The 27,466-nt window shown below is 36.8% G+C and overlaps 1 protein-coding gene across 1 annotated transcript in view; it reads right to left on the bottom strand.

Moving 5' to 3' along the window:
- GOLGA4 (golgin A4) overlaps positions 1 to 25,835 on the bottom strand; it is a 54,694-nt gene extending 28,859 nt beyond the window's left edge. The window contains exons 1-13 of the mRNA XM_009883277.1: positions 25,749 to 25,835; positions 21,067 to 21,132; positions 19,607 to 19,921; positions 17,618 to 17,665; positions 17,134 to 17,190; positions 13,467 to 13,565; positions 12,789 to 12,927; positions 11,201 to 11,388; positions 10,090 to 10,173; positions 9,080 to 9,227; positions 2,737 to 2,915; positions 1,502 to 1,633; positions 310 to 465 (exon numbers count right to left, since the gene is read on the bottom strand). Of these exons, the coding sequence (XP_009881579.1) occupies positions 310 to 465; positions 1,502 to 1,633; positions 2,737 to 2,915; positions 9,080 to 9,227; positions 10,090 to 10,173; positions 11,201 to 11,388; positions 12,789 to 12,927; positions 13,467 to 13,565; positions 17,134 to 17,190; positions 17,618 to 17,665; positions 19,607 to 19,921; positions 21,067 to 21,132; positions 25,749 to 25,835 (1,698 nt within the window). The remainder of the gene's footprint in view (positions 1 to 309; positions 466 to 1,501; positions 1,634 to 2,736; positions 2,916 to 9,079; positions 9,228 to 10,089; positions 10,174 to 11,200; positions 11,389 to 12,788; positions 12,928 to 13,466; positions 13,566 to 17,133; positions 17,191 to 17,617; positions 17,666 to 19,606; positions 19,922 to 21,066; positions 21,133 to 25,748) is intronic.
- Positions 25,836 to 27,466: the final 1,631 nt, after the last annotated feature.

The following is a 27,466-nucleotide window of genomic DNA, read 5'->3' as shown; positions in this document are numbered from 1 at the left end:
TCCTTTTCTCCAGGCTGAACAACCCCAGTTCCCTCAGCTGCTCCTCACAGGACTTGTTCTCCAGACCCCTCACCTCACTGCCCTTCTCTGGACACGCTCCAGCATCTCAGTGTCCTTCTTGTAGTGAGGGGCTCAAAACTGAACACAGTAGTTGAGGTGGGGCCTCACCAGTGCCGAGTACAGGGGAACAATCACTGCCCTAGTCCTGCTCACCACACTATTGCTGATACAAGCCAGGATGCTATTGGCCTGGCTTGTATATTGAAAGGAATTCTTGTAAATGTTTACTCTTTTGAAATCTTTACTCACAGTTCTAAAAGTCTCTACTTCTTGATGCATCTTCTGAACTTTCTTGTCACACTCTGACTGTATCGCTTTCTTCTGAAGCTCTAATTCTTCTAAGGCTAGGGATTCTTGCTGCTCTTGTTCTTGAAGGGTTTTTAAACACTCGGTCTGATTTTTTTCCTGTATCAAAAATTATGATTAAGACAATAAACTATAAATACAGTGATCATACCTTTAAAAACAGTATAATAGAATATTTACAAACCAGTTAATAGAAGTCACACACTAATCACTTGTATTTTCTACGCAGACACACACACACAGAGTTTGTATTTCATCTCTGAAAACAAAATTGTTATAAATCACTTTTCTTCGGAATCATTTGTCTTCTACATCTCTTTGTATGAAAATCATAATGCAATCCAGCCTTTCATTTTGGTTTGTTTACCACAATTGAGAGTAACACCTTCGAGGAATAAAGGTCTGTCCTCACTTGATTCCACTGCTAATGTATTTTTAAGCTTCTACTCCCTATAGTTACAAAAATAACCTGAGAAACAGGGAGAAAAATATAGTCAGGAAGGCACTGTCAAAGTCCCTCAGTCCTAGTCATGGACCAGCATGGACGAACACACAAAAAAAAAAATCTAATATTTGTTAGGTAAAATTACATGATGATATAAAGTGGATTACAGCTTACAAAAAAGAGCAAAGAATATCAATGATTCCTCCCAGCCTGACCTAGAAGAAAATTCTTTTCTGAGGTCAAACACTATGAATAGTTAACCCTGCTCATATAACACAATACAACCAGACATAATGATACCAACACTTTTCAAGTAACAGCCTCATTCTTTGTACCTCTTTTACTCTAGGTGCTGTGGTTAATCACCAACGATCCAGAGGAAGAAATTAAAAAAAAAAAAAAAACAAAAAAACACAAGTCTAACAAAAAGATTTTTCAAAAAAATAAGTCTTTCATACAAGATACAGCTGTTGGTGAGGGGTAATAGTGATTAATTATCATCACTCAGTCTGGATAATCGCAGCTGCTTTCCTTTCATGTTGCTGAAGTCTCTGAGCTCTTTGACTTTTGGAGGACACTCATATCTTTGAGCACAGAAGGACTCTCACTATGGAATGGGGTCAGATTAAGACTTCTAGCCCACCTCACACTTAAGAGGAATGTCTTCCTACACATTTTAGGGATACTTACAAGAGCTGCCTTCATCTTCTCCTGAAATGCCTTTTCTTGGGCCTGTAATCTCTCACTTAGCTCCTGATCTTTGGTAGCCATTTCTTTTTTGTGGAATTTTTCTAGTTCAGCAACACGCTCCTCTGAAGACTTCTGTGAATCATAGAATCAAAGTCAGAAATCAAAGTCAGAAAAAGCTAAATCCAAAATATTAAGTAACAAACCACTTTGTATTATTTCTTAATAAGAAAAGCACTGCATCAGAGAGAGGAAACCAGAACCGTCTCTTTGCTCCCTTTGAATAAGTAACAATCACTTGGAGCCCTTAATATTAAGCCCAGACAGTTCTTATTTTCAAGCCGGTAGTCATCCACCTTCCTTCTCAAGTCTTTCACAGTTGTACTAAAAGAAACACCATATTTTCTAAGGCCTCTTCTACCAAGGTGAACTGACTGTTTTCATTCTCAGATCAAATGTGATAAATTGGAAAAGGAACTTCTGTCAGTAGCTTTCCCTATATTCTTGTTATTTCATGAGCCAGAAAGTCAAGTGGTGATGCTGTACGTAGACAGCTATCTACAACCTATAAATGTGCTTTATTTAAGAATAATGTAATGCAATTCAGACATCCCCCTAAAGCATCAGTGTATTCTCTTAGAAAAACAAATAACATAACAAATGTCAACACAAGAACTGCAATTTAAAGGTGTACAAACTTACAGATTTGCAAGGCACGTTCAGTACTCCTGCAATTCCTACCTGAATATGCCAGACAAAGCAAATTTTAGCAGTTCTTAACTAGCAAACAGTTTGGCAACAAGTTCTTAAATGATTTCATGTACCGGACTAGGATAATCATTAAAAGTACTTAGTATTAAAACCCAAAATCCTGGTAGAGATGTGTGAGCTGATTGCCATTAATTTCTTCTTCCTGACTCCCTTAAAGTCTCAAGTGTACTTCTGGTAAATAATTTTATTAAATACTGTGAAACAGAGAGTAATACTGTTCATTTGTACATGCCTCTAACCTATTGATTTTAAACTGTTAAGAGAAAAAAAACACAACCATGTGGGGAGTTTTCTACTTTGCCTTAAGTAAATCTTTAATCCCTGAAATTAATTTTTATAGATTTTATTAAATAACAGAAATTTTATAACAAAGTTCTGATACACTGATGTATTTTACAACTGCAGTTTAACTGTAATTGAATGGTTAGATGAAAAGCCAATAATACAGGGTGAGTTTCAGCTTTTACCTTCATAATCTCAACCACCTCTTGTTTCACTCTGGTTAACTCCCGTTGAAGATTTACCCTCTCTTCCTCACTTGCCTTTTCTACTGCTTTGATTTTTTCATCCATTTCTGCCTGCAATTTTTTCCGGGCTTCCTCTGTCTTTTGGGCCATACTCAGAGCCCTCTCAAGTTCTTCAAAAGCTGCAAAGAAAAGGAAAAAGAAAAAAAAAAAAAGGTATTTCTCGACTATCATATACTTATGTCCCTTGACACAAGAACAGAGTTCTCAGTAACTGTAAATTACACAAGTGACAGAAGAATTAACTTAGGAATCCATCAAGAATCCACATACGTTTATTATCTAGAAAGGAAAGAGAACTAACAAATAGCTGTGAATGTCTTCTAATACATTCTGTAGCTTCTATTTAATCCCCTAAAATCACTATAAAATACATAAACCATACAAATAAACATATAGCCAGAAGAGGAGCCATAGTATGTGCTGAGTAACTTTGAAGAAAAGGAAAAAGTCTGTATGAAGAAAAGGCGATTCACAAGTTGTTCTTCCACTAAAACGAGCAGACGGAAGCATAAACCAGGAATGACTGCTATGAAAATAAGTTTTTACTGAATCATGGAAGAGTTCTTCCTGAACAGAACACTGAAATATAATATCAGGCACTTTATTTACCTAAGAGTTGTTTATTTCAAACTGTAAAACCTAAATAATCTTCTCTTTAAATTGTGGGTTTGGTGGAGTCCATACAGGTGGCTTTGCTAATTTCATTATTTCACTATTCACTTTTAATGTAAGTTACTACCAATGCCATTCAGGAACACTGGAAAAATGCTTGTATGGTATGAAGACTGTCCTGTGCTTCTAAACTTTGCAAATAAAACATAAGAAAAAGATAGTAACATTTGCTTCCAGAAAACTTGAATCTCTATAAGATGTTTCAAAAGAACACTCAAGCCGCAGTGATGAAATTTACTTGTATTTGCATAAGATACACAAGTCTGCTGAAAAGCATTCTAATTTACAAATAGGAAGCAATAATTCCACAGCTTCTTCCCATGCTAAGGGAGAAGTATTCTAACATACTTTATTCACTTCACAGATGATCATTTAGAAATAAAAAGGAAGCAAATAAATTCCTATGTTGTGAATTATTTTTTTTTTTATTATTATTCAATACCAGTATTTGAGCTCCTCACTGAAACTGATGGCAGAATCTATATAGAATTACACAAGACTAGAATTTGATCACTATTAGGGAAATCTCTTGTCCTGAATAGATCATGAATGTGGAAAACTCCTTCTGCATATCAAAGGAAAATTCAGTCTCAGAACAGTCTACTATATGGTTAATTTTTTGCATAAAAGAACTTTGGCAAAACATCCCTGTAAATTTCAAAATCACAGTGCTAATATCAAGACTGTAATTTATCAGAGCACAAAAAACCTATAAGTATATTATTTTATTATACCCTGGACTACTTGGATAGTATTCTGGTGGCAGAGTAAGACACACACATCTCTAGTTTCCTTGATTCACCATTACTTAGTAGGCATTCAAAGCAATTCCACATCTACTGATAACATTCAAACCTGACACTTCTAAGCACAATCTATACTTTTGAGGCAACGCTGCAAATAGGTTTTAAATTAAGTCAATTCCATAAAACTGCATTCATCCAAATTCTGATCTTTTCCAGAATTTTCTTCCGTTTCCTAAGGAAGCCTTTCTCTGACTACTCACAGAAACAATCACGTTTTAGGGGAAAACAGGGTTGTTATTAACCCTGGCAATACCAAAGCACACCATTGTATCCACTTTTTCCCTCCTGGTTCTACTTAAATAATAAACACTAAAACTCATTACAAAAAAATTAAGAGCTCTAGAGATTATTTCAAATAGCAAAACAGTCTAAACGACAATGCAAGCATGCACAAGCCTTACAGCTCCTTACTTTCCAAGCACCTTTCTTCACAGTCCCCATCAAGGCATTTGCCACCTGGGACCCGCAGGACTCAAGTCCTTCCCCCTTGTCACCCCATCCACGACTTGGTTTTGAACAGAAACTGCGCAAATGTCTTTGGAGAATGGCACCGGCTTCCCTGATGCTCCTCTCAGCTCTAACAAAAGCACGCACAGCCAGCAGAATTGGCCAAGTCCTTCAGTATTACAGCATCATAAATGGCTTCTTTAAAAAAAAAAAAAAACAAAAAACAAAAACAACATACAACCAAAAACCAAAAACCCAACCCTACAGACCTTTACAGAGTATAGCTTGAAAATAAAGCCTGCAAGTAAAAGATTAAGTTATTTCACTTTGCCATACATGTTTTCTGATTCTTATTCTAAGCAACATACACTTTATTTTCATTGGAGAAACCTGTTACTTCTGCAAAAGGAAAGAGAATGCATTTGCCATAGCCCACAAATCTGCCAAAGAGAAGATCCAGGGTGACGCTAGGGTTGACTACTGATATGTAATAGCTGAGCAACATGCAGTACGACAGCTGCATCACCGTAATTGCAAGCAGGATGCTAATACAAAAGCTAGAGAAAAGCTGATGGGTAAAACGCCGAAGGGGTATGAAAGCACAAAGAAGCAACACTTCACAGAAACACACTTAGCTCTCTAAAAGTTAAATTATATGCATCTCAGGCACTTTTAGCACTTAAGCAAAACAGAACATTTTAATTCAATTCTAGTCATTCTATTGTAGCATGACACAACTCAGTTTCAAACCAGCAGAGGGCAAAACTATCATCAAGTAGACAGAACGTTATTATTATTATTTTTAATCTATGGGAGATTTTCATTCTACTGCAGACAAATGCCTGGAATAAAAGTTCCTGGTTTTATCCAAATACTTCTATTCTGAACGCAAGAGTAAAGGCACTGCCTGTGTTCTTTCGCAACCAGCAGAGCTACTGTCGAGGGAAGATCTTTTAACCCGGGTACTGGCTAAGTGAATTCTCACAAAGGCACAGTGGAAAAGCAGAAACAGTAATAACAAGCACACCAACAGAGTCGCAGGTGAGTCTTGCAAAATCCCCGTGGACCAAGCCAGACAAAGTGGAATCCTTCCTGTGCAGTTATATACATTACACAAAAAGAGCCTGAGCGGAGTTTAAAGAAGTGCGAGGTTGCAAAACGGATTTTTATAAGACGTGTGCTAGAGAGTTGACTGCTTTACATACACTACTCCAAAATACCAATCTCCGTTGCCTTCGCCTTGCCTCTCCTACCCACTGTAACACCAGTCCGTACCGCAAAAGCTTCTTGCTCAACTCTCCCGGCGCTACACGTTTTCTCTTCAACTCTAGTGCCATCTACTGCTGAAAATTGTGAAGAACAGGAGGGCAAAGGAGGGATTTACATGTTTTCTTACTGAAGGCTGAGAGCAGGCATCTTGTCGAAAGTTTGAGAAACAAAGGTTGAATGAATTCATTTCCTATAGTTGGATTTGTGCATCTCGGCAGGATTTTGAATGCACAGTCCAAGCTTTTTGTTTCTCTGTAGAAAGGTGCAAAGCACACGCTAATTAAGCTTGCAAAAGAAACGTTGCCTAGTAATCAATGAATGGCAAAGTAAAGCAAAATGAATTTGCTTTCTAAAGACTTTTTTTATTATTATTATTTACTGTACAGAATATAAGTTAGTCAGTAATCTGCATCCTGAGAAGTCAGAAAGGACTTACGCCAAGTAGTCTCAGGAGAAACAAACCTCAGTTTACCAGCAAATTTACAAATACTGTAAATAGCTTTGTTGAAGTAAAATGTAAATAATCTATGTACACTGCAAAGCATTAAAAAAAAAAAAATCAGTTGCCATTACTTCAAGTAAAAGTGCCTGAGAAGCACAGAATTTACTTTTTAGAGCCCAGTTCAAGCACCCAATGTGTGATGTAAGAAAAAAGAGCCCTTACCCCAGTCCTGTTCATACAAGGCTTGGGAAAGGCACCATGATTCACTTATTGGCATGTGTGGATGCACAAAAACAAGATGCTCTGTGAGATTTCAACATAATGTACCTCTAACTACAAAAAAAATGATCTTCAACTGGGCAGACCAAGTTACAGTTCACACAACACACACAAAATAAGCATACATAACTTTTCACTGTTTCAGTACACAAAAATGCATTAACATTAAATCAAACACTGGAGCATTTCACTAAAGTGAAATTACTGAATTATGCTGAATTACAAAGAAAAAAGCCAGACACATAACTCTATGCAAGTTCAAAACATGAAATGGAAAAATATACCATTTTTTAATCCTACAATATAGCACTATGAAAGTAAATTCCAAGTACAAGTGCATTATGCTTATCCTTATTTTGCCGTAAGTGAAATTACCATTTCTACAAATACAACATTCTATTAAGTCAACTCTTCGCTAAATCATGATATAGAAAAAGAGAAGGAGTCTAGAATTTTAAGTCATCTCACATTAACTATCCAAGAAACAGAACTTAAAACACATTGACCTCAAATACATGAAACTGCCAAATTCTTAAAACTGGTATAACTCTAATGTTGTGACTTAGAAGTAATTTCGGGCTCTCCCAATATTGATGGTGGTTTTCTCAAATGCCTGAACAATTTAGTTCAACTGTATTGAACTACACTCCCATTGTACATCACAACATTTTTGGAATGCATAAAGCCAAGGAAGTAATAGGAAAAACCCACTAAAGGTCACCTTACAATTTTGACTATCTTAGACGTAGTATTAACTAATTTTCCATGGATTTCAACATTTATATATGCATGCTTAACAGAGTACAAAAAATAAATGCATTCAACGGTAAAGTGAATGCTTATGAACCACAGAAGTTCCCAAAAGTACTTTAAAATTTTATTTAAAAGAGAGCATATTTAACACACAAATCTCCCCCAAGAAAATTGCAGTGTACTCAACACATTATTCATAAGTGAAATTGTGAAATTACTTCTCATTACAATAGTTAAGTTTTCTGGGTATCCAGAGCATCATCTCTAACCCATTTTCAGCTTCTGGCTACGCAAGTTTGAGGAAATCACTGTATTAACCACAGTGTGTAGGTATTAGTTCATAATTAAGAGGTTTCTACGGCTTAAAAAAATGCTGTGTTTCAAACAACTATGACAATAACTTCATATCTACAGAAGTATTAGAATATTCTTCAGCTTGCTTGTTTTTTGTTTTTGTGGTTTTTTGGTTTGGGTTTTTTTTTTTTTTTTAAATCATGAGGAAAAGCTTCCCCATCTCCAACAAATGAGCAAAATCCAACTTTAGCAGGATTGACTGACTTCTGAAATATGAATTTCCAGAGCTAAAAAGACACATGCAACCTGAAAGGGTAGGAGAGGAGGGCACCTAATCAAAACGCTTGGTACTTTAACAAGATGGATGTTCAAGCTATTTTTCTGTATTACAGCAGGATGATCTACCCAAACTAATGTTTAAAATTGAAAGTTCTGATCTTAATCTACGTAGATTTAAAACAACCCCCTATGAACTCTATTGTTTGAACTTCTCATCGCTTTTTAGAGAAAGAAAATATGCATAATGTTTTATGCAAACTAACCACATCTGAGCTGCTGCCAAAAGAGTGATCTCCTTTAGATACCTAGGAGAACAAACTAAATTATTCTAAAAGAATTTTGATAGATATAGTACAAAACAATTTCACTGTTTAAAAAACAGAGGTGGGGCAGATTGACCTTTTAACTTAGTTTCAAGCAAAAGGAGAACTGCAAGCACACATAATTAATGTTACCTAATTTCCATCAAAAGCAAACTACAGCGTGCAATAGCTACATAAGCCCTAGGTTCCAAGCCTGAAGCGAAAGGAATCATCACTGCTCTTTCACCAAAAAGAAATTAGAAATGCTTCTGCTAGGGTTATTTAAAGAAAATGCTTATTATGGTTGTAACACATCATCTTGTTTCTACATCTTCCCAATCTCTTAGACACTGCCTGCTATGTTTTCTATGTAAAATACTGGTAGCATTATAATGATAATTTATAGACAGATGAGAGGTTCCCTCCTGAAGTTACACAAGCACAAAAGTCTATCAATCTTTTCTCCTACAAATGGGAAAGTACAGCTGCCCCTCAGCAGTGTCCTTCCTAACTCCAGTTGAATTGATAACAGAGACAAATCAGTTATAAACATCCCTAAACTCTGCTGATCAGAAGTGAAGTTAGTAACAATGCTAGCAGGGGTGATATGTAGAACATTAGGAAAAAGAGCATCTCTTAATATCCATTCCAAACAACAACTGATGAAAGAGTGCAAAAAGACCACGCTGACGCTTGCTCATGTTTAAATGTAAAAGCTAATTATCTCCAGATTTTCTTACCAGCTCTTTCAGATTTTTCTTTCTGTTCTTTTAATTCCTCGCCTTTTGTAGCTATTTGTTTGATCCGAGCACGCAGTTGGGCTATCTCTTCCTCCTTCATTTCCAACGTTTCGTGCATTTGTCGCTTTGTCTCTGCAATTACCATGCCCTATGGAAAAGGTCCTTGTGATAAAAAGCTAGCAAATAAATAAAACATACAGCTAAAACAATTTCAAGCCAGGACACAACTCTTGTCAGGAATAAACTTTAGTCTATTACTACAAGACCAGAGATTGTGGTATTTTTCAATGTCAGTAAACAGAAAATGCTAACAAAAAGAAGATAAAAATAGGGATTATTTTGAAAAGTAGCCAAAAATTGTCTAGTGGCGAAAAGAACTCCTCCAGCAACTAAGGACCACCAGAAAACCTCCTCCTTCTGATACAGATACTTATATGCATTCTGTAAACAAACCAAAACCAAAAGCATTGTAGAGTCCGTGCTTCTCCTCAGAGAACATGCACATACAATGAATGTTAGTCATGTTCCTTATTACACCACCAGAAGTTACTCCAAGTACCAAGAATGTGATAAAAAAACCCACACGCTTTAAGGAACAAAAAACTGAGAAACTCTTCATATCCTAAGAAACTACATTACTTTTCCTTCATTGGTTATTTTTTTTAATAATTTACATTGTATCTCATCTTCGTTAATGTTTGGGGTTTTTTTTTGTTCTTTTGGGTTTTGTTTTCTTTTTTTAAAGCTGGCATTGAGGAGAGTATTCAGCATAATTGCTCCATCCTAAATAACATCATCTTGCAGTATCAAGCATAACCTAACAGACAAATACACTAAAGTATCTATACAATAAAGTTCTTAGGTAGCTTAAATTATTTGCTCATTAGAACGTAAACCAAACCACATCAGGCAACTAAGAACAGCTTCTAATACCAAGAAGCCATATATTTTGAGTTTTAAACAATCTTCTTCAAAAACTACAGAGTTTAAAAGAGAATTTTTTTGTTTACCTTGTCTTGTTGTAGCTGCTCAATCAAATTCTTTGCATCACGCAACTGCGTAATCAGTTTAGTCTTCTCAGCCATGTGAAGATCCTAAAAAAAGACCCCAACCACAAGTTTAAAGCACTGCCATCTGTAAGAAAATACCTTCTTCTGACAAACAGCTGAGGTTTAGCTCTTACCCTGCACTATGCCTTGGAGAAAGAGTACAGAACAGAATCCAGGGAAATTAAAGTAGGCATCTTTAAATTACTTCTAAATCTCCCAGTGTTAGGCTGCCTCATGGCTTCCGTAATAATTGAGATATCTGAAGGCTTTGTTACAGCCACCGCACTTTGCTCATAGATGTCAGAATTGCTACAGTAAAATGGGCAAGAAACATGCCTAAGGCACCTGCACTACTACCTGCATCTTGGCTTACAAGAGGATCTCAGCAATGCAACATAATGCATAACGTACAACACGGCCTTGTTCTGGAAAAGGTCCTTAAAATACCTGAGTCTTTCAGAGCTCTTTCAAACCGGGACAGTGCTCAGAGACCAAGACAAAAAAGAGAATCTGATCTCCAGAACTGAAGTTGGGTACAGCTATACTTAACACATTTTCATGTTTTCGTTACTATCAGCCACCTTACTTTTATTTCACACTAGGCATTTAATGACCTTAAAAGGAAAATTGAGCAAAATATTAATTTAGCTTTGGCACTGCACTTATCTTCACTATATTGTGCTCTCCACTGTCCTGCCTTTCTCTGTTTTCTGTTCATTTACATAACTGGTGCCTCTTCCACTGTGTCTTAAAGGTTTAGCTCTGCTCTACTTTTCCCACATTACCTCCTGTCTTCTCTCCTGGGACACATCCTTTCCTCACCCAACTTCCCACAGCTACTTTATTTCTGATACCATTTTGATGGTTATTCATAAAGTAAGGTTTCATACACTACTTCTCACAGCTTTTTGAGTAATTGCTCAATGCGTTCATTCCAGGTGAGTTTTGCACGTTTAACTCCAAAAAAGTACAGGGACAGTTTAATGGTCTGTCCTATTAATAAATTTGGGAAGTACTGGAATTCTTACTGTGCTTTAGCAGGTACCCATAAAGTTAAGAGCATTTTCTGTACCTTCATTTTCTCCAGTTCCTGAAGCCTCTCGTCTAACTGTTCTTGAAGTGCCTCTTTCTCATTGGTTAATTGGGCACAGCGCTCCTTATGTGACCGAATCATCTCCTTACAACGTTGCAGCAAGTTCTCTTGGCGCTTCACCCTCTGATTAAGAGTTTCCAGTGTTTTAACAGAATCTCCATTACCCTCTACAAGACAATATATCAACATCATCATACGCACGCCATTTCCAAAATATAGATCCGCATCCATCATTCACATTGCAGATGCCTCACTGGTCGCTAAAGAAAGCTGTGCAAAGTCTGCAAAACTTCCTAGTGACTACCATAACTCCCAGAAACATGCTACACATACACAGAGTAGTAAAAGTTTTTCACCCCAAATTAGCTTACAAAACCTCTGTTGCTCTGCAAGCTTCAAACCCAAACTATTATTCAATAAGGTTTTCTATGCAATTACGAAGTCATCATGATTTGTAAACCTGCCTGCTGCTACTAACAGGATATCCACAAGCAGGGAAAAATGCAAAGCAAAGCACATCTATCAAGTGCCAGGCACAGAGTCTTCTGCTTTCCCAGGGCTGGGTATGATGTTAATTCTAAAATATCCAGGTCGGCAATACTACATTCAGCAGGATAAAGGCCACATTTAGCATCTCTCTGAGCTTTACTGCTCTCTGTATAACAAGCATATGGGGTAATATTTTACTGTGTGTTCTGCTCTGATGCTCTGGAGGCTATAAGAGTACTTGGCATGAAAACAGGATCAGACAAATTCTAAGGTTCAGTTCACAACCGTAAGTCTTACACACTGTAGTCCAGAAGCAGATTCCAGCACAGGAAACATCTTGAACCCTAATTCTTAGGGACTGGATACTTACTTTACTTCCTGAACACTACAAAACACATGACGCTGGATAAGAAAAATCTCTGATCTAACCCTTCATATCATCCTAACGTACAAAAATCATGGCAGAGTCTAGACAAAGATCATTTCAAGATGCATGTTCACCTCTGTCTGAACCTCACCTTTTATGAAGGATATCAATGAATGGCATTTTAATTATTTAGCAGCATTATAATATCCCTTGCTCGGTAATCAAATATATACAATACTGGGTGTCCCATAACTCAAATAACCTCCTTATGGTAGGAACACTTAGATTATTCAATAGCATGAATATCAAAATTGATCTTTGACTTTTTTCCTGAGAAAGAAAAAAAATAATAGACTGGCAACTGGTGTCCTCCAAACTCCAGGGATAGGTCCTTGCTTATGGGGGATGGAATCTCTCAATCACATTAAGTGGGGATAGAAACAATGCCTACCGGCAAAAGCATTAATTACAATACTATCATCATTATTGACAATGGCAAGATGTTTCAGTTTGATTTCTTATGAAAATTTACTATCTTAGAAGAGTTACCCTGTCTTCTAGCTGCCATGTTGTTTTCAAAACAATTCTCTCCTTCTAGAAAATGTATACTTACTATGACACATTCGGCCTTAAGTATTGTCACTCCATCATAAATAACAGCAGGCTTATTCCCCAAAATTCAAGATCTCTTGACAAAGCTGCAATACCTACCATTGCTTCCTGGTTCCACAGTATTTTCTGTACCGATTTCTTTTGTTGGACTTTGAACTTGTGATTCAGACTGGATATTTGGATCAGGCAATTCAGTGCCTATCTGACCGTTCTGTAACCTCTGTTTCAGCAACGATACCTAAACAAAATGATTTTTGTTGTTAAAAAAATCCAAGGATTCTAAGTAGATCGTGTTTTCATCTGCAAAACTAGAGTGTGTTAAATAAAACTGATATCAGTAAACAGAGAAAGGAAAAAGCTGTCTTAATTCTTTTAGCATTTTTTCAAATCAGAATTATGTTTCCAATTAACAAAAATAGCATGATTGTGAGTGGAGAAACAAAGACCAACTAGGCAAAACACATGAATTTTGCCAAAACAATTTTAGGTCAAACATTAGCAATGTTATGTTCCTGATAACAAGGACATTACAAAGGCATTTAAGTGCAGATGAAACAATCCTATTTAGCATAAGTCAGATTTTACAAAGGTATCTTCTCCCACAAAGATGCACTTAATTTCTAGATAATCATAAATTCTCAAGAAGCTTTACAATATTGCAGCAATTATAATAAAACATGGACATGCATTATAGGAAATACATAATTTAAAAGAAAAAAAAAAAGAAAAAGTAGGAAGAACAATTTCAAACTACATCTGTTGGGTAAGTCATGTTACCTGAGTTTGCAGAACACTAATAAGTTGATCCTTTTCTTCTAAGGAAGCATCAAATTCCTCTTGGAGATGCTTCTTAGCTTGTTGATCCATCTGGAGCTCCTGAGAATCATAAATAAACACATCTCAAATGAAAACTGAAACGTGAATTTAAAAGGCTTGTAAAATACTATGAAATAATATCTCTTCGCAGTTGTGACCCCAGAACACAACCATAAAGTGGATATTTCTTTTACTATACAACATTCCACACAAAATAAGAACATCCCATAATAATACCAGTATTAAACAGCAAGAGTCTAGATTCAATGCAAAATTATCAAGTGTTCTTTCCTCCTAGAAATAAGTTTGTGTAGGGATCACTTCAAGCCTGCTCCTGAAAACTGTTTTCCATGCACACATTTCTCCTAGAAGTTGAAGACTGCACTTCAGTAGATTCTTCATTTAGCCACCAAACTAAGTGAACATAAACAGCAGAAATGTAAATGTCTCTTATGCTCATTCAATATGCTAGCATACTGAATGCCATTTATAGGGGCAGAAAGTTGGTGGTTTTGTTCCTCAAACATGTCTCAAATGAGAAAGCCAGAGAATGCCAAAGAACTTAACTATGTGGCTTTATGTACTACTTACTTTAATACGTTTGGTTGAACACCTTTAAGAACTTGTACACGTTGCCTAAATGCATTAGTAGAATCTACATCTACATAATCTTATAAAACACTGCCTGATGGCGGTTTCTTTCAATTACTTCCTATGCTTTAAAGTTTAAATATTTTCATTTTTTAAAATAGTTGTTGTTCTAATAGAAAATAAATGTACTGAAAGTTAAATTAATCCACATCTGACTGCTTATTGAGAGAATCAGAACCATACACGTCATGCAGGCATTGTAAATTTCCCAAACTTGTGGGGTTTTTTGTTTTTTATTTATTTACTCCGTCCTTATATATATATATTCCCAGTGATTTACCCCAGGTAACTAACACTTCTGTGACCACTATTCTGCAAAGATCACTTGTATAAAAGCAAGCACCACTCATAAACATGGGTTCTGTTAGCCAGGCAAAGATAGAGGATGATAGAAAGCGAAAGAAAAAATGAAAAAAGCAAACAAGAGACAACACAGGGCATGGGGTGCTTCCTGTGCTGCTTTACCCCAACTCTGAATCACACTTTTATGCTCTCTTACCCTCCGACAGTGAATTCTGGCTGTCATAGCTGAGCCTGATACCAGCTTTGAGAACTGCAGCTGTGGGAGCTGAGCCTGCCTCAGCCACGAACAGGCAGGACAGAGCTGGAAGGCATCACCGGGAAAACTGCTCTCTCTTCGCAAGTAACTATATTCACTTTTCAACCCTGCATTGCCTTGGGTTCTCAACAGCTACTGATCACACTTCTGCCTCGTGCTTCTGAGCTTTAGAAGCAATTCCTTCCAAGCAAACCAAAGCAAATCAGTGCAAGAACAAGTGCCAAAGAGATTTACAGAAACTAACAGGGAAACAGTCCTCTTCAGATCCCAAAGTCCCTTCTGATCCTTACCTGAGAAGGAGAACACTAAAGACTGCTCGAAGATTGCAGTCGAGGAATTACTTTTAACAGGAAAACACTAAGATAAGCAAAAGACACATTGATTTCCAGGGACTACTTCACACTGTCAACCTGGCCTCAAAGGAGACTTATTTTATTCTTATATTGCCCTCTTAGAAGAAACTTGTCTGATTCAACATATTTATGGGGAAAGTGGACTGTATGATGAATAAAAGGATTTTTAAAATTAATTTCTGATAACAAATTATTACATCAGTGAATGAGCTATTTTGTACCATTTTAGCTTCCACAATGGAAACGAACCATTTTATTTGTAATTTTTCTTTTAAGTCTGTTTTACCTAATGCTGTAACACCTGGGCTTCTAAAAAACTAGTTCTGGAAGTTTTTCAATTAAGAAAAAAGAATTTCAGTGTTAGATTTGAAGGAAACTTTAAATCTACAAGATTTGTAAGAATTAAATTCTATGCCAAATGTATATAAAAAGTTTACAGTTATATAAATCAGAGATAGATATATATATAACATATACATATATGATTCAGCCAGATTATGACAGAAGTAGTGAAAAGTAAGTACGCACACGTCCAACCCTTTTCCATGATCAAAAGCTTTAACTCTGGTATATGCCTTCCAAAATTTACCAAGTACTAATAAACTCGAAAACTAAACCTACTGGAGCATGCGGATATAGACTTAACATGGAATAAGCTTCCTTCATTTTGACCTTGTAACGAACTGGAAAAAAAAAAACCCAAAGCATCGGCAAGTAACGCTGTGTGTTTTCCCTTGCTATGGGCTGAGAGTTTAGTTTAGGACACGGCAACAGCCCAGGCGCAAGCTCTGGCTCAGACCAGCACGGCACACCCAGCGCTCTGGCGCACCGTCCTCAGCTGCCGAGGTATAAGCGGCACAGATCTGAATGAAAATGCTGGCGCACACAATTCACCATCTGCTTACCTGGATTACACCCCACATCACTGAAAAAGAGTGCCCCGCAATTTGCCAGTGACCTCCTTCGTAATGACTGGTTGCCCGACTGGTCACACAGGGGCAGCCCCTTGCAGGTGAGCATGAGCCTTGGGTACACGCACGTCCAGGTGCTCGCAGTTGCTGTCCCCTGCCTTCAAGGGACCGACCCTGGCTCCTGTCTGCAGGCAAGATGCCCAGCTGCCTGGAGCTAGTCTGCCTCCAGGCAAAGGTGGGACTCGGCACGGTCTGACGGCTCTTGCAACCTCCACGTGCCAGCGCTGCTGCTTGGCACAGCGCATGCCAAAAAGCAGGAGTGCAGACACAGAAAAAGCCTGTGGCTTTGAGCGAGCTGGTACCCAGCTCCCAAGTGAGGTATTATCATGGACAGAGCGGTCCGCGAAGACCCATCTCCGAACCTGATGCTGCACTGGCTCTTGGGGCAGTAAAAAGGCTTCAGCTCCACATTCTGCTTCAGCAGGGTTTGATAATATGGCTTTTGTGAACTTGCTCTGCCCAATAATTTGTACATGTCTTTTAATTAAGCCCAATGTGTTTATTAGCAATACTAAATACATTAGAGCTTCTCTTTTTAATTTCATTATAACCTAAGGAGACAATAATCATAATACAACCTACCTAATTTTATGACTGAAATCAAACTATACTGCAAATTCATACAAACAATGTAAATATTGTAACTGAGATCAAGGTGTATTTGTAAAATTTGATCCTAAATTTTTTTATTGATAGTCATTAAAATTTTTTATTATAAAGTGTCTATTACTTGTATTTGCCTAATTTTAGTACTTCTCAATACTAGAAGAACAACAAACTGCACAGGGACATCTACTGCTAGGCCTAACAATAGTGCAGGAACCACACACGTTTCTACCTATTCCACAATGAACAGAAAAGCAGTTCAGTCAGTATGATGAACTGATGAATTGTCTTAGAGTAAGACAATAAGCTGCTGAATGGGAAACAAGCCAGAGAAATACCCGTATAAACAAATACAAACAAGCAGTAAAAACCCCTGCTGTGCGATAGAAAATATTTTGCAAATTGAACAAAAAAATCAAAAGCTAGGCAGAGAAAGATCCTATGTATGTGCGGTATAAAGTAAATGTTCGAGCAATAGAGGAAATTACCTCTCTCAGTTCTCCAATTCTGCGAAGTGCTTTATCCTGACTTTGACTCAGAATGCCCTTGAAAAAAAGGAAGAATAAACATCAGGTGTATTAAATGTAACTTTTATATAAATTATAAATAAATTTATAGAATTCTATTTCAGCAGAAGCACTCATGATTTGTATTTCTCTTTCCAGTGAAACTTGATGTGTAAGTATTATCATAAACTGCCACCTGCGCGTTGGCAATCTATCACCTGAATTCAGCTGATGCAATAAAAAAGGCTGGAGTACAATAGCTTCAGTTATTCTGACAAACCAAAATTAGCTTGGCTACCTTAGAAATCCCAGCGAAGAACGAGTCTTTTGTTACACACACACACACGTACACAACATACTGTGTAAACACACACACAACGCACTGAAAACCAAATCTGTACTTGCACTACACATTTTAAGATTCAGAAAAGCATTCATGTAAGAGAGGATTAAACATAACACTTACCTGTAGCTTCTTCTTCTCCCGCTGGATAACTTGATAAGCAGACACCAGCTAAAATACAGAAATCAGATATAAAGATGATAATGCATCTGCTTACAGCTATCAAAATAATTTGCTTAGTTGCATCACTATCTGCATTTTCAAACTCTTCACTTGAGAAAGCTTTTCTGACAGAAACATACTTAAATTTTCTCAATGTTTCCTTTTTCCATTTATAAAATGTCTCCAATGTGTTAAAAAAACTAAAGCCTAAAAAACCCTCTAAGAACAGCGATGCTTCAATACAGGCAGTCAAAAAACCAACTGTATCAGAAAGTTACATCCCAGACAGCTACTCTGCAGGGATGTGCGTTTGTAAGGGTACACGTCCTAGAGAGCTTAACTAAAATTCATTTTACAATGAATATGGATTAAAAAATACACTTACAAGTCTAGCAAAAAAAGGTCTGTGTAATACTGAATGTTCTCATCCCATGTGCTTTGCATATACCCAGCAGACAGACTGGAAGTAGACAATATTTCTCATTGTAAGCTGACAAAAGGAGCCCATGAGTAACTGCACAAGTTAGTTTAATTAAAAATTGGATCATAATTGCCTAAGCTGTCCAAAGCTGAAGTTGCATAATGGCACTTGAAACTAGAATATTCTGTTTTCAAATTGCTGAAAAATTACAGGAAAACAAATCCAAAACACAAAAACCAGAAATCTCTGAGTCAAAAGACTGCTTCAAATTCTTATTTAAAATAAATTAGGATTTTTCAGAATTCAAAATTGCTTTTAATTTCAGTCATACTTAAAGGAAAACTAAAACTATCATATATTCTGAGATGCTAACTTTGTATCCTACTTTAAGATGTAAAGTTTTTTTCTCATTTAAAGTCTTGTTACATATTGAAACTACTTTCTTCCAAGCTCCAGCAAAACAATTTTTTGCAACTGCATTAAAGAAATTCCCAAAACCACAAAAACCCCAGACCTTTTTGATAGAGAAAATTAAGACTTGCTCAGCAGACTACACCAAAAAAACCCCAAAACACACCAAACCAAAACAAACCTACAAACTGAAGAATTTTCATTTTGGCAACACTGTTTACATAAACTTTTTAAAAAAAATGTATCTTATCATACTAGCCAGAAGAGAATGAAAAAATAACGGGAGACAACAATTTCTGAAATAATGGATGACAAATGTTTTTTCAGGCGTATGCTGAATACTGTAATTGCTTTATACATCGTTTTCGATTCCAGGGATTTTGACAGTAACAGCCAAAAGTCTGCACAGGAATTTTTGTATTTCAGGGCAGCAAATATTTAAAGAACTGTGAAAAACAGTGCAAATGGATAGTTTTAAATGCAAAACACACACATACTGCAAAAAAAAAAATATCCAGCACTTGGAAAGCTTTACTTTTCCCAACTATTTAGAAAATGAGTAGTAAAACTACTCATATCGTTGATTTTCACTAAAATAGCAAAAGAAATAGTCCTTGAATGAATTCCTTCCAGGGAATACCTGGAAATTATGGGGAGCAGAACTTATTTATTGAAAACAAAATGCTTGCCCATTGAGTGTACATGGAACATACATTGTGTACTTCAAGAAGAAGTTTCAGAAGGAAAGTAAATTTGCTGTCATGCGAGTACAAGCCGTGCTCACCTCTGTACTGAACTCCATCACTTGCTACAGGCTTTCAGCAGAAACCATCATAGGCCCACTTTGTATGAGTACGTACTAATTAAAGTCTATTGCTGACAACATGAAATTATTTACAAACAAGAGAACGATTTCCACATTTTAATATCAGCAAAACATTTGGCTATCTAGGCCAAAAAATAACTAGACTTACAACAATAACTGAACTTCCATGTTAGCTCTAAGTTGACCCATTTGCTCCAAACAGGGAAACAAAACAATTATCCATTACTGCCGTATCTGTTAGCCTCATCTTTTCACCTCTCTGCCCAGGTAAGTCAGTAACAACATTGCCTACCTCTGAGTATTTCCCCCTATAGTTGCCCAAACTGCGCTCCATTCTGCGCAGTCGCTGAAGCAACTGCTCTTTGCTGAGGTTGTCCATATTTCCCGGAGGCTCTTCCGTTTCACTTTCAATGTCGGAAGGTGGATCAAAGGTGGGACCGGCTGTGTCCAGGTCCAGCCGATTCAATGAGTCTCTTGAAGAAGTTCGTACCAGGGACTCCTTAGAAGAAGAGCGGAACAGCGACTCTTTTACCGGGCTTCGAAACAAAGACTCCATGGAGGGAACTCGGAGCTGAAGCCTCTGGGCAAAAGACTGAGTGTCACTCAGCTGCAAAAATTCAAAGCAAATAATTACTCCTACACTACTTTTAGGCAGAAAGACACACTAAAGCCCAGGAAATAGAGACCAGACCTGGGCAAAGTAACAACTGCTGCCTAACACATGCATGACACCAGATAGCTACCACTCCCTTAGAAGAATCATCTCCTTGTGCAGAAAAATCAAGCATGCAACGTCCAGATGTGGGCAATTTCAGACAACGACTAAATCCAATAAACTACAGCTCCTATTTAAAGTCCTAAAATAATGTATTTCTGTGTAACCCCTTTAAAAAGTGAAGAATACATAACTAAACAGTTGCATTTACTGTTGTCCCAAATTTAAAAAAAGATTGTGACTCACTTCTTGATGTATTAGCTCAAAGACACAAAGATATTTTCCTATGATTAAGAGAACAAATTTATTGTAAAAGTCCTTGTAAGATAGTTCTAGCATGCTGTCGTCTTCTTTTTTTTTTATTTTATTTTAAATGGCTTTATGACTTTTACATAAAATGCTATTATTGATGCTATTATTGATTTATGCAGCAAAAGTACTTACACTGTTCTAAAACAAAAGGTTCTGTGCTATGGTACTGTATACTGCTAGTGCTACAGAAGTGACTTGAAAGCATTACTGCGCGATGTTGCCCTCACAATCAAATGCTGGGACACGTGCTAGAGGCCACTGCTAATCCCACTCCCGCAAGCTAAACTTTTTCTGAGACATACTGAAGGATGACCTCCACCTTTATCACTAGTGACAATTTTTTAACCGTGTCAATTGTTTTCCATCAGCTAGAAACTAGCTTTCTAGCCACGCAATATGCCCTCTACTTTTTACAGTGAGGTTAATGCTCCGTATCCCGTGCTGGCTGCGTCCGTGAGCAATGAGAAGCACCTCAACGCAGGCAGCCTGCAGCACGCCGTCAGATCCTGCTAACCTGTCCCTACAAAAAGAAGCTCCACGCATCAGTGACAACACTTAATGCCAGCTAATGGGATTATACACAAACAAAACACCTTGGTGTCCTGGCAGGCAAGTACTTGTCATCCCTACTCCTGGATGAAGATAGATACTGGGCACTTAAGCCAACATAACACAAAGACAACACAGCACTGAAGGTGGAAACCCTCCCCAGACCCTCCCCATACCTGCGGGGAAGCTGGTCCACTTCCATTGTTTTCCGTGGATCTGGGAAGTGGTTGTTTAGTTAAGCTCTACAAGAGGAAAAACAACTGTTAGAAGGAATAGACGACGAGGACTGTAATTCACTGATTCCTACAAATAGCATCTGTGCTTTTTCCTTGCCGGTGTTTTTAGTACTTTCTTTTGAATATTTATTAAGATGTCTTCATGCAAACAAGCTAGTTTGTTAAATTCAAAACAGATTGCTGCAATATACAGAACTACAAAGCAGCTATGTGTGCGTGGATTAGTATGAGACATCTGCAAATGCTGACATCTCCAATTAAGTTATTCATAATGATTGTTTATGTAACATTTATGCACAAATCAAAGAAACACCAAAAAGACAAAATGATAGCAGGAAAAATCTAATTGATGACCGGTGTTGTTTACAGCCAATGTGAGTAACAGCGGAATCATACTGTCTTTCTCTCTTTAAGTACATTTACAGGGGGTGGGGTGGTGGTGGAGGAAACTACCTGGAGAAAAAGTGCTGGTAATAGGCTGTTTAAGACTCCAAACAAGCACAGGAAGAAAATTAGACTTTCAGAAAAAACACCCTGTGCAGAATTTCACTTGTACATTCATCTGCACTCCCAAACAATGAAAAACAAACCAACCAACCATCCAAAAAACCAAAACCAATGCAACAGAAAACAATAGTGTTGGGTGGGTGGGTAGGTTAGGGTTTTGGGTTTTTGTGGGTTGGGTTTGGTTTGGGTTTTTTTTAAACAGAGTTGAGACATTTTTGTTCCTAGTCTGTCTATCCTGCTTTTCCTATGTCCTGTGTTCAGGTGTTTTCTCACCTGTACAAATCCAGACAGTTTTCCAGTGCTTAAACCGCGTCAAACTGAAGTAGCAAAATATGCTAGAAACCATCTTGGATACAAATTTTTTCCAAGAGATGCAAAGCACTGAGACATACCAAACAAAGTACGAGGAATTCAGCTAAAAGCAGTGTGATTTTTAATTTTTAATCAAGATGTACCCTGACAGTTATATGCAAGCTGTAAAATCTAAGGTGTGTATACAACTAAAATATCAATCATAATCACCCATGTATCTGCTACGTGATTACACCCACAGCTTCTACTGTGCAGATATGCAGATAAGCACACAAACAAATATTGAAGAGGAATGATTCAGTGTAAAAGGGCTTCAGAAAGGTTTGACACAGAGCAAACTTAAAGAAGTACAAAAACACCACAGAAGAAAAAGAAATCCAGACAGTTACGGAAGCCAGAGAAATGTGCAGTCACACAGATTCAGACAAAGCGAAATGAGCAATAACCAGCCATACAAAAAATCTGTTTGGATTTGGAAATTGCGCTTCACCTGGCTCGAACAAAATCTGCATTCTGCTTCAGAGCACTATCCTGTTGCAGTGGATTTACTCCTAGTGGATTATGAGCTCTTACTGGGTTTTAAACTAAAGCACTCCTACATTTTATTCTCAGCTCCATCACCTGTTCTTTTTCACTTCCTAACTGGAAAGTTAATAGTAAGGGTAATACAAATGAAGATTTATCTTCTGCTCTGTGATTTACAAAGCACCTACCGTGCTAGTACTGGACTGACAACAGAGGAAGAAAACTACTTTACTGAGAATTACAAACTAACTACAAACACTTATTTCAAAAATTATATATTCTGATACCCATAAAAAGAACTGAAGGAAACTGTAGAGGGTTTGTACATCTAATTCATAAGAATAATTTAATAATATTTAAGATCAATTTTGAAACACAAGATTAAGCAGATTAAAATCTAATGAGGTGTTTATGAATAAAGAAAACCTATGGATGCTGTACTTTTCTGTGAAGATCCTCAAAAAGCTGCCATTTAAGGATCTGTGAAGATCCTTAAAAAAATGCCATTTTGAAACTAAATGGTGCCACTTTTAAAATTTTTCTACTAATTGTGCTGACATCTTTGTATTCAATCTCTGTGAACAAAAGTAGAACCTGCATTTGGGATTAGCCTTTCTATTGGCATAAAGCATAAAAAAGATACACTGGTAATCTTTGTATAAAAACCGGACCACCACAGGTATCCAACTGCTGCAATATTAAGTCACTGTGCTCTAGGGCAAAGGGTCATATTCTGGTGTCTGCACAGTGAAAGGTAAGCATGAATGGAAGTTGCTAAATATAAGTACAGATTCAAGAGGCTTTGAAGAGCTTAAAAGCCCTAGACTTTCATAAGCATTAAGAGACGTTTCAGCAAAACTAGACTCACAAAGCATAGGCTGGCACTTTGAAAGTCTTGAAACCAGCAGGGTTAGTTACATGAGGGTTTCTGGAGACCAACAGAAGTCTTTCTCCACGAACCCATAGAACATACACAACTATATCACTATCCAAAGAGAGCTATAACTATAATCTCTAATAAAAAGGTTGCTTTTTGTTGTTAAGATGTATAAACCAGAGCTCAGTTTTAACTGGAGGACACTAGGGTGTCTTAGTGACACCAGTCCTTCCTTACTTCCCTATTTCTGAAATGCAAACTAATTAATCTTATTTACTTCTGAAAGGTATAAACAGATTCATAAGCCTAAAGAGTGAAAACTTAAATATCTGCATTTAAGAACATTTTACTGTTCTCCCTCATTCTCAGGTATTCCAAAATCACGTAAATTATGGAGGAAGGAAAGAGAACTTAGTATATGTTTTCTTCCCTCATTTTCCTTTAATTTTCCTTTAAAAAGACCTCTCTGTCCAAGAATTTTTGAACTGTTTCTTCACGCAACAAAACCCATGCATCTTAGTTAGTAAAGACTTTATACTAACTTCATCTATGCCAAAAAAAATCCACAATTACAATCACTTCTCTATGACGCTCACTCTCTTGGATCAGACAACACTTGCACATACACTGTTAAAATACTGGTCTGTTTTAGCAGAATTAACTTAAGCAACTTTCCCTCTCCTGCATGTTCAGTTTACCTAGGTTTCCCAAATGTAGAAAATTGTTTTTTAAATATATATTTGTATATAATCAGCACCCCTTTTCCCTATAAACATTTATATCATTGTCTTCTCCCCTCAGTTCTTACTATGAGAGTACAGCTCTAGAGCTTTCAAAAACTTGAGAAAACAAACTCAGTTTTACAGGTAACGTATTATTAATACACACTAGTAACACACTAATGATAACTCTTACATTATAATTATTTGCTCTGTATGCAGTCTTGTATATAAATATGCAAGTCAGTGATTCCTGCCACTAAAGTATATATTAAAAGACAACAAAGACAACATTTCAGCATTCACAGAAATACGTTTTTCAAAATGCAACTGTACTAGGGATATTCTGTAGTGTAGTGAAAAACAGCCCACAACTTAACTGCTGGAAGTGTAGAAAACCTTAATTAAATTTGCAGTGAAACTTTAAATAGTGATCACTGGACCTGGAATGTGGCCAAAATCCCTAGAACTGAAAAAAAAATAACAATCTAGTAACTATTTCAAAACTATAGATTTCAGTACGGTCTGAATATCCTCTTTGCTCCCCATCAAAAAGTTCAATCTTGAGAATACCGTGACTGAGCTAGTAATGAATCTGTGCTCTAAGGGCACGCTCTGAACAAGCATAACCCTTTACAACAAATCAAGACTTTCCACAGATCACCTTTTCAATCACTGTTTCAGTCCAGTCTTGCATAGCTTGAGAGACAAGTGCAGCACAACATAGTGTGCTGTGCTATGTCCACCTGCTTACCAAATTTCTATCCTGTTACAGCTTTCAGTGACTTGTCATTTTCAGCCTCTGCATGAGCAGAAAAAAAAGCACTCGCTAAACTGGAAAAGCAAGATAACCATGAAGTACAAGGATGAATTGGAACTCTAAAAAACTGTTTGAATCACAATGGACTCAGGAAGGCCATGCCTCTTGAAGCATGTGAAAGATGCCATCCCAGTCCTGTGACAACAACGAGAATACAGCTTTGTACATGCATGTGTTAGAAAGTAGAAGGCTGCTTTCCTTCCTGTGCCTGCTTCTTTTTCTCCATTCTTTCTCTTCTCACTGACCTTCTCCCACTTGTAAACTATGAAAACAACATTTCCAGGCAAATAAATATGTATTTTAAATAAAATCTAATTATTAAAAGACTACTTATCCTCACAATAATAGCTGCCAGGGTACCAACTAAAAGTAGCTGAATTCCAGTGTCTATATGAGACAATTATTTCCTGCTACCATTAGTAGTAAACGACATTGTGAGGCTTTCGCTGTACACAGCAAAAAGCATGTAATTTTTAGTGAAAAACAATCTCAATGTTTATCATATCATCTTGAAATACATAGACATACATAAAAATGAAGACTTTCAACGCCATTAATGAATTCTAAGCCACAAACATACAAACGTGTGCCACAATTATCTAAAAGTTGTGTAGAGTATGGTTACCTGTGTAACAGAAAATGTGTTATTTTTTTTTATGCTACAATAAATTCACATCATACAGCACACCAGCCAGGAGCTATCAGGTACTACCTCCGTGAAATTTAGTGCAGGGTTAGCAACAGGGTAGTTAAGATAGATGCCTTTGTGAGAACAAGCCACAAGCAACACTAGGATTGCCTTCTAGTACAGTACTCTCCTCCCCCTGCTAAAAGCATCACTAAGAGGGGTGGGAGGACTCACCACACCGTCACTCTGTGGCTTAGGTTGTTTGGTGGCATCCAAAGCAAAGATAGTATACTCAGAGAGAAAAGCAGGTTCTGCTATCATCCCGGCTAGCAGCTGTCATTCAATGCAAAAAGCAGGAAAACGAAAATAAATCAAGTAGTAAGGTCAAGAACGTTGCACGATTTTACTCAGTTTTTCCACACTATTAAAAGCATCATAATTATGAGACAACAGCTATTGATAAAGGCAGGACATAACCAGAAAATATGCATTAGATCATTTCAGAACAGCCAAAATTCAGTTTTGATCATTCAGAAGTAAAGAAACACACAATTAAAAAAAATTATCCTAGTTTAGCTGAAGATAAAGACAACATTTCAGGCACTGATATTGTATTTATTTTTTTTGTAACTTCTGTGGATCACTTATCTTCAAATACCACTGAGCCTTCTCTACTCTATTATGTGTGAAAAACTAGTTATTCTAAAAAATCCATCAGTATTTCAGTTGCAAACAATATAAAGTTCATGGTTTTGACTATTTATCTTTTAATGCTCTTATACACTAGAATTCTAACTAAATAAAAAAAAATAATTCCTTACAAAATTTTTCAAACTACCGGCAGACTATTTTATAAAACCATCACAAGTTGAATTAACCATTTTAGCAAGTCAGTATCAAAGAAGAGATTTAAATTCCTACAGACAAAAAACTATGAAGAGAAAGAGACTGGAATTTGAATTCAAACTACATGTACATCTAATGTAATGCAATCTAATGCTGTTAGGATGCTGTAACAGGTTTCAAAAAATATTCTTCTAATCATTTTACTTACGCATAAAAGTTCAAGGTTCAACTTTATTACAGCCAGAGATTTCAGAACTGTGCTTTCTGATGACTGAACCAAAACACGATTATGGTTTTTCTTTCTCATTATTTCAAATCAATTTTATTTCAAGATACTAAATAGTATTTTAAGGAATTAAATCTATTACAATGTAAGTTAGAGTTTGATTTTTTTTTTTTTGATGACTGTTACATTGACTCCAGTGCTCCAGTAGATGAATTACATAAATTCAAATTGAGAGGAAAAATATTTTCATGTGTAAGAGCTGGAATGCTACATGACTTGCAATTTGTGCTCATAAAGCCCCTTCAGAAAATGTATGAACTGCTTAATGTTCAGTGATAGCCATACACAAACAACAGACTCTGAATGTTGGTACTGACTTCCTGTGTCTTTTCTCCAATGTATTTCTATGCCAAAAACCCCAAATAATCACTCAAAAACCTGAGTAATGAGACCTAAATTAGCAATCCTGCAGACACCAAAGCAAAATAAAAACCTGAACAATGTACTTTTTTTGCCTCCTTTTTGAATCACTATTCTATATATATATATGCACACATGTATACCCACCACCCTAGTACAAAAGTCCATTGCTGAAGAATGCTGCTTGTTATATCAGAAGACCTTCTAGAGCTACAAAGGGAAAGCAGCTTTGGTTCATGGCAAAAAAAAAAAAAAAAAAAACCAAAAAAAAAAAAAAAAAACCAAAAAAAAAAAAAAAAAACAAAAAAACAAAAAAAAAGACACCCCAAAACAAAACCACTACAAAATTGTGAACTGTCTTTACAGCCAGGGTATCTGCAGAGCACTAATTCTGACTTCTATTATTCAGCTGCGCTTGTCGTGGCATTCCCAAAGCTGGCATGGGACAAGTGCTCCCAAT

This window comes from Charadrius vociferus, unplaced genomic scaffold, assembly GCF_000708025.1.
Source record: "Charadrius vociferus isolate BGI_N301 unplaced genomic scaffold, ASM70802v2 scaffold394, whole genome shotgun sequence".
In the NCBI taxonomy this organism is placed as follows: Eukaryota; Metazoa; Chordata; class Aves; order Charadriiformes; family Charadriidae; genus Charadrius; species Charadrius vociferus.
Note: the sequence above shows the minus strand (reverse complement) of the source record. Positions and strands in the feature narration are given on the sequence as shown.